At 42.0% G+C, this 16,228-nt stretch overlaps 1 protein-coding gene across 3 annotated transcripts in view; it reads left to right on the top strand.

Annotated features, from left to right (window-relative positions):
* The window catches only part of celsr2 (cadherin, EGF LAG seven-pass G-type receptor 2), a 95,107-nt gene extending 79,369 nt beyond the window's left edge, over window positions 1–15,738 (top strand). Inside the window, exons 19-34 of one of the 3 annotated variants that reach the window (XM_050037506.1) lie at window positions 36–219; window positions 2,211–2,529; window positions 2,977–3,144; window positions 3,792–3,915; window positions 4,007–4,207; window positions 4,301–4,475; window positions 5,949–6,061; window positions 6,453–6,535; window positions 7,714–7,840; window positions 7,937–8,047; window positions 9,653–9,783; window positions 9,874–9,959; window positions 10,047–10,211; window positions 10,796–11,011; window positions 11,118–11,340; window positions 14,415–15,738. In XM_050037506.1, coding sequence (XP_049893463.1) covers window positions 36–219; window positions 2,211–2,529; window positions 2,977–3,144; window positions 3,792–3,915; window positions 4,007–4,207; window positions 4,301–4,475; window positions 5,949–6,061; window positions 6,453–6,535; window positions 7,714–7,840; window positions 7,937–8,047; window positions 9,653–9,783; window positions 9,874–9,959; window positions 10,047–10,211; window positions 10,796–11,011; window positions 11,118–11,340; window positions 14,415–14,421 — 2,433 coding nt within the window. In that variant the 3' untranslated portion in view covers window positions 14,422–15,738. Of the gene's footprint in view, window positions 1–35; window positions 220–2,210; window positions 2,530–2,976; window positions 3,145–3,791; window positions 3,916–4,006; window positions 4,208–4,300; window positions 4,476–5,948; window positions 6,062–6,452; window positions 6,536–7,713; window positions 7,841–7,936; window positions 8,048–9,652; window positions 9,784–9,873; window positions 9,960–10,046; window positions 10,212–10,795; window positions 11,012–11,117; window positions 11,341–14,359 lie in introns of all 3 variants that reach the window. The other 2 variants (XM_050037505.1, XM_050037504.1) reach the window with 2 other exon arrangements.
* The last annotated feature ends 490 nt before the right edge of the window (window positions 15,739–16,228 follow it).

The following is a 16,228-nucleotide window of genomic DNA, read 5'->3' as shown; positions in this document are numbered from 1 at the left end:
TCCTGTCACACTGAACTCTCGCTGTTTTCTGACAGAATCTGGTCCGTGTGGGCAGCGCCATCCTGTCTCCAGACACACGCCCCCACTGGGAGCTGATCCAGCACTCAGAGGGCGGCACGGCGGCACTGCTGCGCCACTACGAGGAATACGCAAACACCCTGGCACAGAACATGAGGAAGACCTACCTCAGCCCCTTCACCATCGTCACACCACACATAGGTGAGCATTTTGTACCACAGAGAGCAACATGTGACGCTAAAGGCTGTAGAGCTTCCTTACTAGGGATACATATGTTAATAAATCAGTGCTGTATTATCGTGCAGTTTGAGATTAACAGTTCATATATGTACATATACAGTAGAGCTAATATAATTGTATCAACTATCAAATTAATCACCAACAAATCTGATGATTATTCAGTTTGAGTATTTTTTTTTTAAAATATGTCAAAAATTCTATGATTCCAGCTTCTTAAATGTGAATATTTTCTGGTTTCTTTGCTCCTCTTTGCTTAATAATTTAAATATCTTTGGGTTTTGGACAAAATAAGACATTTGAGGATGTCATTTTGACCTTTGGGAAACACTGATCAACATTTTTTGACATTTTATAGCCCAAAAATCTGTTAGATTAATGGAGAAATAATCGACAGACTAAACAACAATGAAGATAATCGTTAGTTGCAGCCCTAATATGCAGTTTGTAAAAGGTTGTAGATGAAAACCATATCATTATTAAGGAACAGAAAACAGAACCAATCAAGGCTCCTAAAACAAATGAAATAGGACAAATTAAAGTACAAATAAAATCCAACATGAATAAAACAGAAACAGAAAGGGGGCCGCACAGTTTCTAAGTGAAAATAGAAAGAATATTATTATCCTATTACATTTCCCTCTTTACTTAAATTAAAAAATTAGATCAAACTTCGTAGAAATCCCCTTGGTAATTATTAGTCTTTGTGATCAAAGATTGAGAACAGGAAATGTCTGTCATTAATTTAACCCATTAACAAATTCAGGCTTTATCTGACTCTTCCAACAGCGAGGAGCAATCCTAACAGCACAGATACTTATAGTGCTTCTGTTATGCAAAATGTTTAGAGCTGAAACTAATGACTGTATGCTGATTATTTGTTAGTTAAGTGATTAAATGTTTGGTCTTTAATGTGTCAGACGTTTGTCATAATTTCCTGTAGCTCAAGATTACGTCCTCAAATGTCTCATTCAGCCAGAGCCCCAAACATATTTAGTATACTATCACAAAAGACAAATAAAGGCAGTAAATGTTAACATTTGAGAAGCTAGAAGTTTGGAATGTTGAGCATTTTTACTTTTACTTTACGTGAATGATTTTAAAAGGAGTTCAAGTATTTCATGGTCTTGTTCACGAGTGAGGGTAGAATGGAGCGTGAGATGGATCTGCGGTTTGGTGTGACTTCTGCAGTGATGCAGCTGAGCTGGGCTGGTCCGTCGTGGTGAAGAGGGAGCTGAGCCAGAAGGCGAAGCTATGGATTTACTGGTCCATCTACGTCCCAACCCTCACCTATGATCATGACCTCTGGGTAGTGACTGAAAGAATGAGATCACAGATACAAGCAGCCGAAATGAGTTTCCTCCGTGGGGTGGCTGGGATCAGCCTTAGAGATGGGGTGAGGAGCTCGGACAGCTGGAGGGAGCTCGGAGTAGAGCCACTGCTCCTTCTCGTCGAAAGGGGTCAGTTGAGGTGGTTGGGACATCTGATCAGGATGCCTCCTGGGCGCCTCCCATTAGAGGTGTTCTGGGTACGTCCAACTGGTAGGAGGCCCCGGGGCAGACCCAGAACATGCTGGAGGGATTACATATCTCATCTGGCCTGGGAACGCCTTGGGGTCCCCCAGGAGGGGCTGGACAGTGTTGCTGGGGAGAGGGACGTCTGGGGTCCTTTGCTCGGCCTGCTGCCCCCGCGACCTGGCCCCAGATAAGCGGTTGAAAATGGATGGATTTTTAAAATAGTACATTTTTTGTCCATTGACTTATCAGTTATTATTACAACACTAATCAAGAAAAAGTAAGATCATCCCTCCTGTCAGTGTTTCAATAACAGTCTTTTTTTTTTTCTTTTTTTTTTTGACTCCATATATAAAAGTTTTATCGCTCCAAGTCTCTGATTAAACAATGCGTCCATTCTCATCAGCAGAGCTCTCTGCCTGTGTGTGTTTTCCTCCGCAGTTATCTCTGTGGATCGTCTGAAGAAGATGAATTTTGCCGGAGCCAAACTCCCGCGGTACCAGTCCCTGAGGGGCCCTCGTCCCGCAGACCTGGAGACGGCTGTCACGCTGCCCGATTCAGTGTTCCAACCACCTATGGACACCAAGGGCCACAGACACCTGGATGTGTTCCCAGAGTCCACGATGAGGAACCGCTCAGCCAACAGGAAGAGACGCCACCCTGAGGACGGCCAGCAGGACGCCATTGCCAGTGTGATCATCTTCCACAGCCTGGCCTCGCTGTTACCAGAGAGCTACGATCCTGACAAGAGAAGTCTGAGGTAAGAATGATCATTAACTCTGTAACATTGTAATTTCTTTTGGGACATATTTACAGCAGAGATGTGATTATATAGCTTGCGCCTTAATCACCCAGGAAAGTTGCAGCATATCAGACATCACATAGCTGATGTCAACTTTTTAGTTTTACAATAAGGTTACGAGATAATCAGAGCATAACTAAGATTTAGAGGTTGTCTGCACACGGCTCTCAACATGGCTGAGCTGGCAGGTAGCAGCTAATGGTGCTAACAGCGCGAACAGTGCTTACAATGGCAAAACCGTGTTAACGTAGCCAGTAGGATACACACACGCAGTAACATGTACGTTCAGCCCGATCACATGATGTCCATGACATGATTCATTTTCACTGTCTTGAGTTACAGAATTAAAACTGTTGTTTCTTGAATGTATGCCTTTAATGACGCCATTTTCGTCATTGTCTTCAGGGTGCCAAAGCGTCCGGTCATCAACACGCCGGTGGTCAGTATCACAGTGCATGACAACGACGAGCTGCTGCAGCACACACTGGACAAACCCATCACAGTGCAGTTTCGCCTGGTCTCCACGGAGGAGCGCTCCAAACCCATCTGTGTCTTCTGGAACCACACCATACTGTGAGTACAGCGCACACACTCACACACACACACATGTAGTAGAGTTAATGATAAAACTAACAGAGGTAGGAGAAGGTCACACATGTGCAAGTCACAAGTCACAGTCAATTCGAGTCCCTGTCAAGTCAATCACAAGTCATGAAATTGTGATGATCCGGCCAATAAGCTGACGTTCATGTTCCTTCCGTTGTGGCTTTTGTAGTGACAGATGAAGTTGGATGTTGTGGTGTCACTAATCTCTTCTAACCACAGTAATTGACAACATAATCCTTAAATCCAAATTTAATTTTTTTGAAAAGCCCCCTCCATAATAGCCGCCTCGTGCGTTGACCTTTCTCGGTCTGCCACATCCCAGTAGGTTGCTGGGTTTGCACACATTGCACTAGAAATCACTCGATCAAAAATGTTCCAAAAGCAATATGTAACTTCTCAATATCTAGAAAAACGTAAATATTGATTTTTGAAAAGTCAGATCCTTTTAAGTGTCAGTCACAAAAATCTCAAGTGTTTAAATTTGCAACTCGAGTCTGATTCGAGTCAACATTTATCATTAATTGTGACTCGTGTCATTCTAACTCTAGAAACTAGATACTGGATCAAGTTGTGCTGTTCTCACATCGTCCTCTGCTCTTTGTGTTTCATGTCAGCGGCGGGAACGGTGGCTGGTCAGCGAAGGGCTGTGAGGTGGTGTTCAGGAACAGCACCCACATCAGCTGTCAGTGTTATCACATGACCAGCTTCGCCGTGCTCATGGACATCTCCAGGAGAGAGGTGAGCCACATTACACTTTAACTTCACCAGAACCACAGATGTCATCACTCTGTTCTGTGACTCAGGCTTTTCTCTCCTCCGTCTGTGTCAGAACGGAGAGATTCTGCCAATCAAAATCCTGACGTGGAGTACAGTGGGAGTGACGCTGAGCTTCCTCTTCCTCACCACTATTTTCCTCCTCTGCCTGAGAGCCATGCAGAGCAACAAGACGAGTATAATCAACAACGGCGGCGTTGCTCTCTTCCTCTCCGAGCTCATTTTCATCCTGGGCATCAACCAGGCCGACAACCCGGTAATCAATTCTGTTTTCCATCTGTTTGACTTCATTCATAGTGTTTCCTTTCATCTGCTCATGATTTAATCATCCCTCGTCTTCTCTCCACAGTTTGTGTGCACAGTCATCGCCATCCTGCTGCACTTCTTCTACCTCTGCACTTTCTCCTGGCTCTTCCTGGAGGGGCTGCACGTCTACCGCATGATCAGTGAAGTGAGAGACATCAACTATGGACCCATGAGATTCTACTACCTGATTGGCTGGGGAGTGCCGGCTTTCATCACAGGTCTCAACCCTCATTATATCAACTTAATATCACAAACATGTACCTGCTGTACACCGGGGAGGAGCCTGGAAAGGTCCTTTATCCAATTTGTGTCTTGTGTAGGGATGGGGCGATATATGATTTTACTGGGATTGCAGTAGTAAACACTCACAATAAGCTGATCGTTGTGAACTTCTATTATCAGGATAATCGTGAATATTGTGTCCAGCAGCACCCAAAGAGTGAGAAACAATAAAATAGACTGTACAAAAACAGGCTGCACCAATCTCAAAAAAGGCTAATTATCTTAATCAAAAATTTGCATATTTCATACCATAAGATATGATGCCATTTAAAATAGTTGAAATTTTTTAGTGAATGTTTTTCACTAAAAAAGACACGTGTCCTGTCTGTGACGTATAAAAATATTTGCTCAACAAAATGTGAGTCAAAGTGATTTCAGTATTTTCATGACATTTTGAGTTTTAAACATATTTTGATGATTACTGGGATAAAAGCGTGACTTGCAGTTATTTTAGCTTTATAGTTATCTTATAGTAACTTAAATCTCTAAAAGCAGCAGGCTACAACTGAATTTTCATCACTGTCACTACAGTTATAAAAATCTACTTACAGAGACATAAAATGTTTTGAAATATATAGAAAATTAGGTCCTCTTTTTCCAGCATTTTATTTATTTTCATTTACTCAAAGCAGCTTGAAAAACTTATTGCACAACGTCAGCTGTAGAAATTAGACAAAAAAGAGAAGAAAAAAATGCAAAACAATAGAAGTTAAAAAAAATCATAAGACAAAATTGATAAAAAACGTTAAATAAAATTGGATGGAGTTAATATAGTAGAGTTGCATTATGACACAGCATGTACAATCATTTCTTTTTTTTGTTTCATATTTAAGAGATTATTTGTAAGGAGCGGGTGCCGTTTCTTTTCAAATGTTTTATTTATTATTTATTTAAAGTTATTATTGTTGCCTGGTAATGCAGTGGTGAGCTTCTTTAGGTGATCTTTAAGAAACTCTCCGACATCCCAAAACCACCAAACAGCAATCATTTTAATTTAAGAAATAGTCAAATTCACATTATCCTTTTTATGACATGTTTGCATATGATTTGTCTTGTGGGCTTCATTTCCTCGTCTGGCTGCATCTCAGACATACAGATGGATCATTATCAAACATGCTTTTAGCTATACAGTGTGATATCCGGCATTCAGAAAATGTGAGCAGTCTGCCAGTAAAATGTAACCTAGTCAGTCTAACTGTAGTAAAAAAAAAGTCCAAATCAGAGCTTCATGTTATTGTATTTTGACAATCCGGTTTGACGCCGTCTGACTGCTACTTCAGATGAACAGTCTCAGAACAGAAGACGGATTACTCACTCACAAATACTGTTCACACTGTAAATGTGACTCAGCAGCTGTTGTCTGATGAAGAGTCTGATGCTACCGTCTGTCTCTCTGGGTTTGTCTGCAGGTCTGGCGGTGGGACTGGACCCTGAAGGCTACGGGAACCCGGATTTCTGTTGGCTGTCTATGTACGACACTCTGATCTGGAGCTTTGCTGGACCCATCGCCGTGGTGGTGTCGGTGAGTCCTGCAGAATCCTGAGACTGAGACTGTTGTGTTGTTATTTAAGCTGTATCTGTGTCGTTCTGCACTTAAGTTTATGAAGGGTCACTGATTCTGATACAGAAAAATATATGAACTCGTTCATGTCATAAACCTTTAAATGAAGCTGTGTATGTATGTTTTACACTCCATACATGTATCTAGTCTTCACAGTCCAACATGCTGACTCATGATAATCTCATTAGAGCAGCACTGGTGACGTTGTTAAAGTGAACACACCTGTCACTGTTCAGCTGAATTACTGTCAACAGTAAAGATAATATTCTGAAATAAAACTGCTGTAGTTTAGCTTTGACAAACTCTGCTGCCATGTTGTGAGTCGTGATACAGTTTGATATTGTGTCCACAGATGAACGTCTTCCTGTACATCCTGTCGTCCAAAGCCTCCTGCTCACTGAGACATCACAGCATGGAGAAGAAAGAGCCTCGTGTGTGAGTGTCCCCACGTTTTCTTCAAACACTGTTCACATGCTCAGAGTCATTTTGCTTCTATTAAGGCTTTCTGTAGTGGTCAGTAATTCCCATCCTGGAATTCCAAACTTTCCAATCAAACCAGTATAACTCAACCAATGACCATTCAAATGATGATAGATAAGATAATTGAATTCTCATTTCAGCATTTATTAACATGAAATGAGATCAAATCTATCCCTTGATCTGCTCTAAAAATATCTTAATAATCTGGCGCTGTCTGGTTTTTGTTTGTAGTCCGAGTACTGACCAGTCATGTTTGAGTTGGCTTTGCTTGCACGCAGTTTAACAGTCTGTGTGTAGAGCAAAAATGGTCCAAAATACAATCTCAGAAATCATCGGCTATCATCTGATGATGATTTAGCTTCATGTGAATTGTTTTTATTTATTTATCTGCATTCATATGAAGATATCTGCATAGTCTCTTAAATACAACCCCCTTCCTACATATCAAGCTGCTAATCTGACTGGACATAGTAGCTGACGCACGGAAAAGGAAGTCCCAGCCCTGCTATTTGTCATCTGGATATCTGCTGGCTACACTGGGACCCCTGAAATATCGCCCAGAAGCTAAATTTGATCAGTAGACGATTGGTTCTAGGACTGCCGTTTGACTGACTGGATGACATTACAGAGAAGCAAATAATACACAAGAACTGAAATCTTAAGTGCTATATCGTAGGCAGCTGGACTTGCTTGCGTTTCTTAAAGACATTTCAACTCTCATCCAAGACGCTTCTTCAGTTCTAACAGACTGGTGTGGTTGCAGGCTTTAAACTCAGTGTGGGTGTGAACCCTTACAGAGTCGATAAGATATTAGTCCCACAATGCACTGCACAACACGCTGTTTTTTCTTGTAGATGATGGTGTACTTGGCACACACTAAAACGTCTCACAGTAACCGATGGATTTGTTAATGTACTAATGACATTGCAGATTTACGACTTTGTTGTTCCACCGTTTGTTCTTTTCATGTTCATGGTCAGTTCTCCATGAGACAATGTGCTGCTCTGTTTCTGATTTCATCGCCCTCCTGATGTTGGCTGCTGGTCGCTTATCATCAACTTCCATCTTCTGGTCAATGCATGCATTGAAATCATCCTGACAGCTGCTCACTAACTTCTCATGTGATTCTGCAGCTCAGGCCTGAAGACCGCAGGTGGCGTTCTCCTCCTGGTTTCAGTCACGTGTTTCCTGGCGCTCCTCTCCGTCAACAGCGACATGATCATCTTCCACTACCTGTTCGCTGGGTTCAACTGTGTGCAGGTGAGCCCTCCATTTACCTCCGACACAGTTTGAATGGTTAAACACTGTCTTTTTTCCCCCTCTGACCCTCTTCACTCTTCTGCCGTCCAACCACAGGGTCCCTTTGTTTTCTTCTTCCGCATCGTCTTCAATAAGGAAGCGAGGAATGCCATGAAATACTGCTGCAGCCGCAAGCGTCCAGATCATATGATCAAATCCAAGGCCTCTGTGAGTCCCACGCCACACACTCTGGGAAAATACTCCATTCAGTCAGATACTCTCTGGATGCAGCTCAGCTTCAGTTACATGTTGGGAGCTTTTCTACAAACACTCAAACTGTCACATCTTTCTGTTCATATTTTTGTATCATTATTACAGCATCTGTGTTTTTTTCAAATGTGAAACCACCAAATGAGATGTAGTTTCCACCTCAAGGGAAGACCCAAAAAAGACCAAAGCCAACAATGAACTAGTCCCATTAACAAGCTCTGTCAAAGCCAAACCTTAAAATATCTTGTTCCTCTGCACCGCAGAGCTCCACTGTCCAAAAACTATCATGAAGACATCAGTGAGACACTCTGTTCCACTGGCTGACTTGTTGGAAACACTCAATAATGCATTAATTTTCTGCTCAGAATAGTCCCCAGCAAATGCACCACTTACTCTGTTTGAGTAACGCTTGCTAAAAAATAGTCGGTGTCCAGCTGTTATAGAAAATTACAAAGTTTATATTTGTGACCTGTTTTTCCTCAGTAGAAACCACATTTGTAAATTCAGTTTCAGTATATTAAAGGTCAAGGCAAGCTGGAATCCAGACATCAAATGAAGGATAAGCAATTGAGCCTAAAGGAGTTGATCAACCCTCTATCTTATCATTTAAGCAACTGGAAACCCTGCACACTTGGATTTTCTGATCTGATTTTGTGAACATGAACTTTAAAAAAAACAACAACAACACATTTTTGAAATTGTACATGAAATTATCTTTAGGAAATTTCCAGGAGGGAATTTCAAACCACATGAATTAAAAAATATGGTGTATTAATTAGTGATTCGATTTGACTGTTTACTGTTAGTTTGCTTAAAACTTTCAAATTATTATGAACTTTCTTTATATCCGTAGCCTTAGAGCCACAGAAAGATTTGGGAAGTCAGACAGATTTTGAGAGATGGACTTAAACTTTGTTGGTTTTGGTGTTTTCATGGGATTTATTTACAAAAGGAAAAATATAGGACACCAGTCCTCTCCTTCAAACCAATACTTCACCCAAAGTGATCATTTTTATTTCAGTTACTCACCCTGTGTTAGCTTGAATTTGTGAAGAAAAATTTGTTTTTCTTTTATGACTCTACGGAAAAAATTGAGTCCAAAAACAGGTGAACATTCCTCACGAACTTAAGTAAATGGGATCCACGTTAAACAACAGCAGAACTATACTTAAACTGGAGATGCTATATCCGATATCCAATTTGCTGATATGTAACAACTCATTTGACAGATGACCAACAACTGATACCGATAGTTGATATCAATAGATCCACTTTTTTCCCCACCTAATTTCACTGATCATCAAGTCTCTCCTGTAGTGGAATTACCGGTATCATCATATTATGCATGCATACTCTTATCTTGATGGCCCGCCAGCAGATGGAGACATCAAATGCAATACTTTTCAGTTTCATTGATATACCAATAAATGTTTTGTGGGTGAGGTATATCTTTAATCATTGTACTCAAAGTGTGTGTTTTCATCAGCAGCTCAACCGCACAAGGTCAGAGAAACAACAGAATTCTTAAAAGACTCATCTTCTCCTTCATCTGTGTATTTTCAGGGCTACAAATGCAACACAAACTACATGGACGGCAGGTTATACCACCTTCCCTTTGGAGACTCCAGTGTGTCTCTGAACGGCACCATGCAGAGCGGCAAGAGCCAGCAGAGCTACGTTCCCTTTGTCCTCAGGTAAGAAAACAAAACCAAGATTAGTATGCTGCATCACCTGACAGAGCGACAGCAGCAGCAGCAGTAAACTGACCTCTTCTGTCTTCTCAGGGACGACGGGTTGAGTAACAGTCAGGCGCACATCGCTTTGAATGACCATGCGTCGCTCTTCCATGAAACTAAAGAGCATCTGGATGGTATTACTCTTATTCACTAGCTCTGTTTTAGTTTAACTGTAATGATCGGTATGACTGTATCAACCTCCTCCCTCTGTCTGTGTGCAGATCGTGACAGCGACTCGGACAGCGACCTGTCTCTCGAGGACGACCAGAGCGGCTCCTACGCCTCCACACACTCCTCTGACAGTGAAGACGAGGAGGGTCCACTCCCCCCAGAGGAATGCTGGGAAAACCTGGCTTCTAATGTGGCCAAGAGACCACAACCACACGGTAGGGAAGCTCATCTGAATCCAGCAGGCTTGGGCGGTATCGTGGTAACACGGTATACCATCGTATTTAGAAATCCCAACAGTATGATTTATTTTAAACACCTTCAAAACAGACGCTCCTCTTTTCTGTTGAACTCAAATGCAGATGCTGTACTGAGGATGTATTGTGTGTAGTGCACATAGCACACCACCAGAGGTCAGTCTGGTGGAACAGGCAGGTGAGCTTAGAAACATGGCAACTGCGAGCGGTGGGGATAACGTTACAGGACTGTAAACGGCCGCAGGGGACAACTGCACATGTTCACATCTAACTTTTAGAGTTTATTTCAAACCATAGTTGGTGATTGACAGAACAGTGGACGAACTAACAAGATGACTAACAGGAATAAGACGGTTTTGATGAGTTTTATTTTTTCCCTCGAGTTCGAATGAAGTGTGATTTACAGTAAGTTTACAAGGCAATTAATGTAGTGTTAGTCTCTCAACCATCTCTTTAAGTTAGTCTCATATAAAACTTTTAGTATCTAGTACTTCATAGTGAGTATTTTTCTGACATTGAACTAATTCTTTGTTTCTGTTTTTCAGATAACAGTTTGAGTAAGATGTACTGGCCTGGAGATTACGCAGCGGCAGTGGGCGACGGCGAGCTCGCAGGTACAGACAGAATGAAGCTAGACACTGTGGCCAATCCAGAGCCGAGTCTCAGCCGAGACGTCCGGACGTTATCGGACGACCGGACACAAGACGGCACCATGGTGCTGCTGCCCAGTCTGCCAAACATCTACGCCCACCCTCACAAAGGTAAAGTTTAGTTGTGTCTTTTTTTAAGATATTGTTGGTAAAATATCACAGTCATTCAACTGTTTTGAAAAATTAACCCGAATCATCTTGTGTTCATTCTCTGCAGGGATCCTAAAGAAGAAGCAGCTTTCTCCCATCGTAGAGAGAAATGGTCTCAACCGCATCCACAATGAACTTTGTGAAAACACCCCCAGCACAGTGTCTCCGCATGGATCCTCCTCCAGTGACGGTCGAGCCGGCCCAGCTAAACTCGGCCCGCCAGATCAGCTGAACGGTGTCGCCATGAGCATCAAGGCGGGGACGGTGGATGGTGACTCATCAGGATCAGAGTGAGTATTTACAGGAGCTCAGACCTTTAAAGTCAGAGAGATAAAAAAGCAACATCAGATACTGATAAAAGAAACAGTGTTGTTTTCTGCTTGTAAACGTGTCCAGTGTTGTGTCACTGTGTGTCGCGGAAGTCATTCAGTGTTTCGTCCAGCTGTCTGCGTCAAACTACGATTTGTGCCGCCGTCCTCAGTGGTTGTTTTCATTGCTCGTAGTCTGTCTCATTTCCACCTAATTATCTTAAATGTTAAACCAAATGAAGACAGCACCTCCTGCTTGATCACCCACAGTGTGGAGGGATCCTACACAGTTCTGATGACACTACGACTGGACCCAGAACAGTTAATCTAAATGTAGCTCTGAGTCATAAAGTGACATTACAGGCTATTTTAAGAGCAAAGCGAACAGGACTGATTTCTACAACAGCTTTTATATCCATCTGAATCTAATCTCTTATCCTTTGCTTCTTTGTGGACATTCAGCTCCAGCTTTTCATTATTTTAAGGCTGCTGAGTCCTTGATGCAAATCTAGTTGTCTTGGTTCAGAGTAAAATAAAGAAGAACTAATTAGCTCTGAATTTTAAATCTTTAAGCTGCAGCGTGTCCAATATGAAGACAATTAAAGCTCACTGTGAATTAAAGCTTAGATACTTGCACGAGTGGTGAGTATTAAGTAGGGACAGACTTTCTGAAAACACAGGGTGCTTTTCATCATGCTAACTTGTTTCTTCACGTCCTCTCTCTCTTCCTGTGACCTGCCACTATGGAGGATCCTCCAGTCCCTTAAATACATATTGAGGATATGATGAGCGAGGATAGCAGGCCTCTTGAGGAGATTATGGCAAGGAAACATGTGTATGCTACTTGGAAGTGGCCTGACGTGTAAATGTGCACCTCCACATGTAGCACAGTAACTGATGTTGCCTAAGACTGACGCTATCGGACACTGGGGGAAGTTTGTCTTTAGGCCTTTCTGCCAGAAAGGGATTTCTTAACTTCTGTATTTTTTAAGACAGGACCCTACTTTTTAGTGTTTTTGTGTCTAAGTGACTAATGGAGACAACACTTTTTGAAATTGGCCCAGTGCTGACAGAGTCCTGCAGTCGCAGCAGCAAAACACAGCTTCAGTTCCCCGTTGGAAAGGGTTGTCTTACGCCAAGGTAGAGTGCTGAAAATAATGTCGGCTGCGGCCTTCTTTTATAGCAAATATCTGACTATTCCACAACTCTACGAGCAATTGTGCACGCTCAGTGTACGTCCTGTAAAACTGCTTGTTTTTGCCACTGAAAGGCTCAGATTTTTATTATCAGTGTCTGACAACATTATGGAAAAAAATGCGTTAGAAGTGAAATGTTTTTTCATACCTTTCACTATTGTGACCAAGACCAAGAGGTGACTTGTTGCAGGAAAAACAACGGTGGAATCATTGCTGAGAGTTGGAGAGAGGAGTGCCAGGAAGACTTTCTTGTGCTGGAGTACAGAAAGTGTAGCACAGTGTGATATAAATGATATCATGGCTTAATGTTTAGCTGATTTTGAGAAAAAGTGCGCAAGATTTCAGAACAAGACCTCTCCTTAAGCGAGACTTGGTTGCACACACTAACAAACAGACCAGTGAAAGGTAAAGAAATATGTTACATTTCTCTGTAGTCTTTTCCACAATGTTGCCAGACACATCAAATTAAAATCTGAGCCTGTCAGTGGCAAAAACAAACACTTTTAATGGACATAAATTGGCAGTGCACAATTGCCTGTCGGGATCACATTGAGCCTGTTTTTGCTGCTTCAGCTGGAACAGTCTCGCCCAATACTGGAGCCATTTCAAAAGTTGTCTCTCCTCAAGGCCCTGACACACCAAGCTGACGGTTGGCCATCGGTCAAATTTGTGCCATTGGTGTTCTCTGATGCCCTTACGGGTGCAGGAGTTGGCCTTTTTTTTCCCACCGATTCAGCATGTTGTATCGGTGTCAGCACAGTGTAGCCCATCAGTAAATGAAATCATTGTGACTGGCAGTTCAGTTCAGTGCACGAAAGAGAAATGGAAGTGAGAAAGAGCTAAAGTCAAAGGGGAGTGAGGTCGAAACAAACTTGTTACAGAAGGTTCCGATTTTTTTTGTTTAGCCATTGAGCACTTAAGTAGAAATGTTTTCTGATGGTTTACGTTGATGTTCACAGGCGCACGGTAATATTACTCTGTTGTTTCAACATTGGCTTGTGTTGTTAATATGCTAACTGGCTAACTAGTGTCAAGACGGTCTACCTTTTCGAATGAGGATTACAGATAACCATCGTCTGATGGTATGGAGGGGTATGTCTTTTCACGCAGGGGAACTCACACATTTGTTGGTCATAGGTTTGGTGTGTTCATGTGCAATTTTTTGGGCAAGACACCTCAATGAGAGGCGATGCGTGTTCTCTGACATCAGTTTGGTGTGTGGCCTGAGGACCTTAAGATGTAAAAAAGATCCTTGAGTGAGGGAAGTGAGGAGACTTGTTAGCATAGTGAAAAGCCCCCACAGTCAGACAGGAGTCACAGATCATCTGCCTCTAACAGGCCCTCGTCTGGTTAAGGTGTGACCATGCACGTATACTGTGTCTCTTAAAGGCATATTTATATCAAAGGCACATTTACATGCTCGGTTCTTTAAATACAGCAGGTCTTATAACAGTATAAAATATAAATTATAGTTTACTAATTAACCTTCTTTGCCCCTTCTCTCTTTCCAAAAACCATAGATTTCTCTTCTTTAATTTTATCCCATGAAGCTCTGATCCTCATTCAAAACAATCAGGATCACTGTCTTCAGATTGGTGCATCATTTTAGCATCCGTCACCCCTCAGAGTGTGTGTGCGTGTGTGTGAAAGTGTGGGAGTGTTTCATTGCCTCACGTTTATTTTTTTTTGTTTCTATGTTCTCTCTTGTGTTGTGCTGCATTCCTCTCCATCCATCCTGAATCCACCCACCTCCTCCTCCATGTCGTTGTCCTCCTCTTCCTCCATACACCACCCTGTTTTCCCAGCAGCCACTGCAACACCTCCATGTGACTGCGCTGACGGAGGGGTGTGTCTTTGCAGGTCATAGAGCCTCCTTCCTCAACATTGACTGCAAACAGGGAGCACCAGACTTCTGCTTAAAAACAAATGTGGAAAAAGAAGGAATTCACCCTCGTCATCATGATCCTCTGAAGGTGTGTGTGTTTGTGTGTGTGTTGTGCTGTGCGCATGTGTGTGTGTGAGTTCATACATGTGTGCCAAACCTCAGGAGTCACTGCACTGGCCCAGGCTCTCGCACACTGACACAACGAGTCTCACTCTCCCTTTAAAGAAATCATTTTGTTTACATACTTGAAGCAATGCACTTTTTTTTATTTACTGCCCACATTTGTTGGCGGTCAATTTTTTTATTTTTTGTTCAAGGATATATATTTTGTTTTGAAGACTGTGGATCAATAAAGAGGTCATGTTTTTTTGGGGTGGGTCATTTAGTCGTAGACTTGCAAACATTCAGGGAAATTCCTTTTTCATGCATTAACTACTTTGTGACGTCTTCCTGGTTTGCCTGCTTACGTTACTGTTGGTGTTCGTGCCAGTCTGAGTTTGTTGGAGGAGTCAGACTCAGCTTTTTGAGTTACACGCCTGAAATGTCCAAGAGGCACAGAGCAGTCGAGTGCGGGCTCCACGGATTTCTGAACTTGCAAACAAGGAGGAAAGTATCGCTGCCTATTAACGGATGCTCCATATAAGCTATTCCTCATCAATGAGAGATGTTTCCAGAGACACAGACTGATGGCCTTCTCAGCCTCCGAGGGGGCAAACCTGCATGTGCAGACCTAAAAAGGACTCAAAGGACTTTTGATACATCTTTTTTTTTTGTAAATCAGAGAGCACATTTTTTTACGGACATTAAAAGCGCTCTTGTTTTTCATCGTTTTATCTGGAGGGATGAACGCATTCATTGGAGTTCAGTGACTAAACAGCTGTATTTTATAGATTAGCTACGGAGCTTTTGTCATTTGTAAAATAATGCGAAATTGTGCTGTAATACTATTTGAGCTGTAATCCATTTTTACTGTACAGAGTGGCCTGTAAATGAATCGAGGACAAATCTTTTAAATGTAAGTAAATATGTAAAACTTCCTTCACACTCTTGATCCTCGGGAGCAAATATCTTTTATCGTAGTTACTACTTTCAGTCCAAGTTGATGTGATATTTTGTGGATGCCATTTTACCAACCATATGAATTCAGTGTATAGATTTCATGCCATAAGAATCAACACTACCAGGTCAATCATATCAACTCTGGTATCCCAACAGAGGATTGTCTCTTTTACTCTGCCGCTTTGTGTTTATACTGATTAAACTGTTTTCTACCATTTCCATCTTACCTCTTATTATTATCAGTGCCAAGTCAAATCACTTGTTTTTGTCCTGTGTGATGTCATTCGCATTACAGCTGTTTGCTGGTATCAAGGTCCATCCTTCATCTGAACTGTACAAGTGGAATAGTCAGATATTTGATATAAAAGAAGGCCGCAGCCGACATTATTTTCAGCACTCTACCTTGGCGTAAGACAACCCTTTCCAACGGGGAACTGAAGCTGTTATATTGCCCTCTTCAAAGCCACCAGAGACCTTAGACAAAACCAGTAACTTGATCTCTCATAACACAGGAGTTTCTGGTTTACCACTGCCTCAATCGGTTAAGCTGCAGACCAACAGCTCCTGTTTTCAGTAATGTAAAATTACTGTTTTGTCAAAGGAGTCTGGTGGGAACAGCTCCAGTTATGAATAAGTACCTCATACAACCTCACTTCAAAATCTGAACTGTCCCTATAAAGCAAAAGTTTGAGATTTTGGGAAATGCATTTATTTGCTAGCTGGCCGAGTT

Source organism: Epinephelus moara, chromosome 24 (assembly GCF_006386435.1).
Source record: "Epinephelus moara isolate mb chromosome 24, YSFRI_EMoa_1.0, whole genome shotgun sequence".
Classification (NCBI taxonomy): Eukaryota; Metazoa; Chordata; class Actinopteri; order Perciformes; family Serranidae; genus Epinephelus; species Epinephelus moara.
This window is presented reverse-complemented; position numbering and strand designations above follow the sequence as displayed.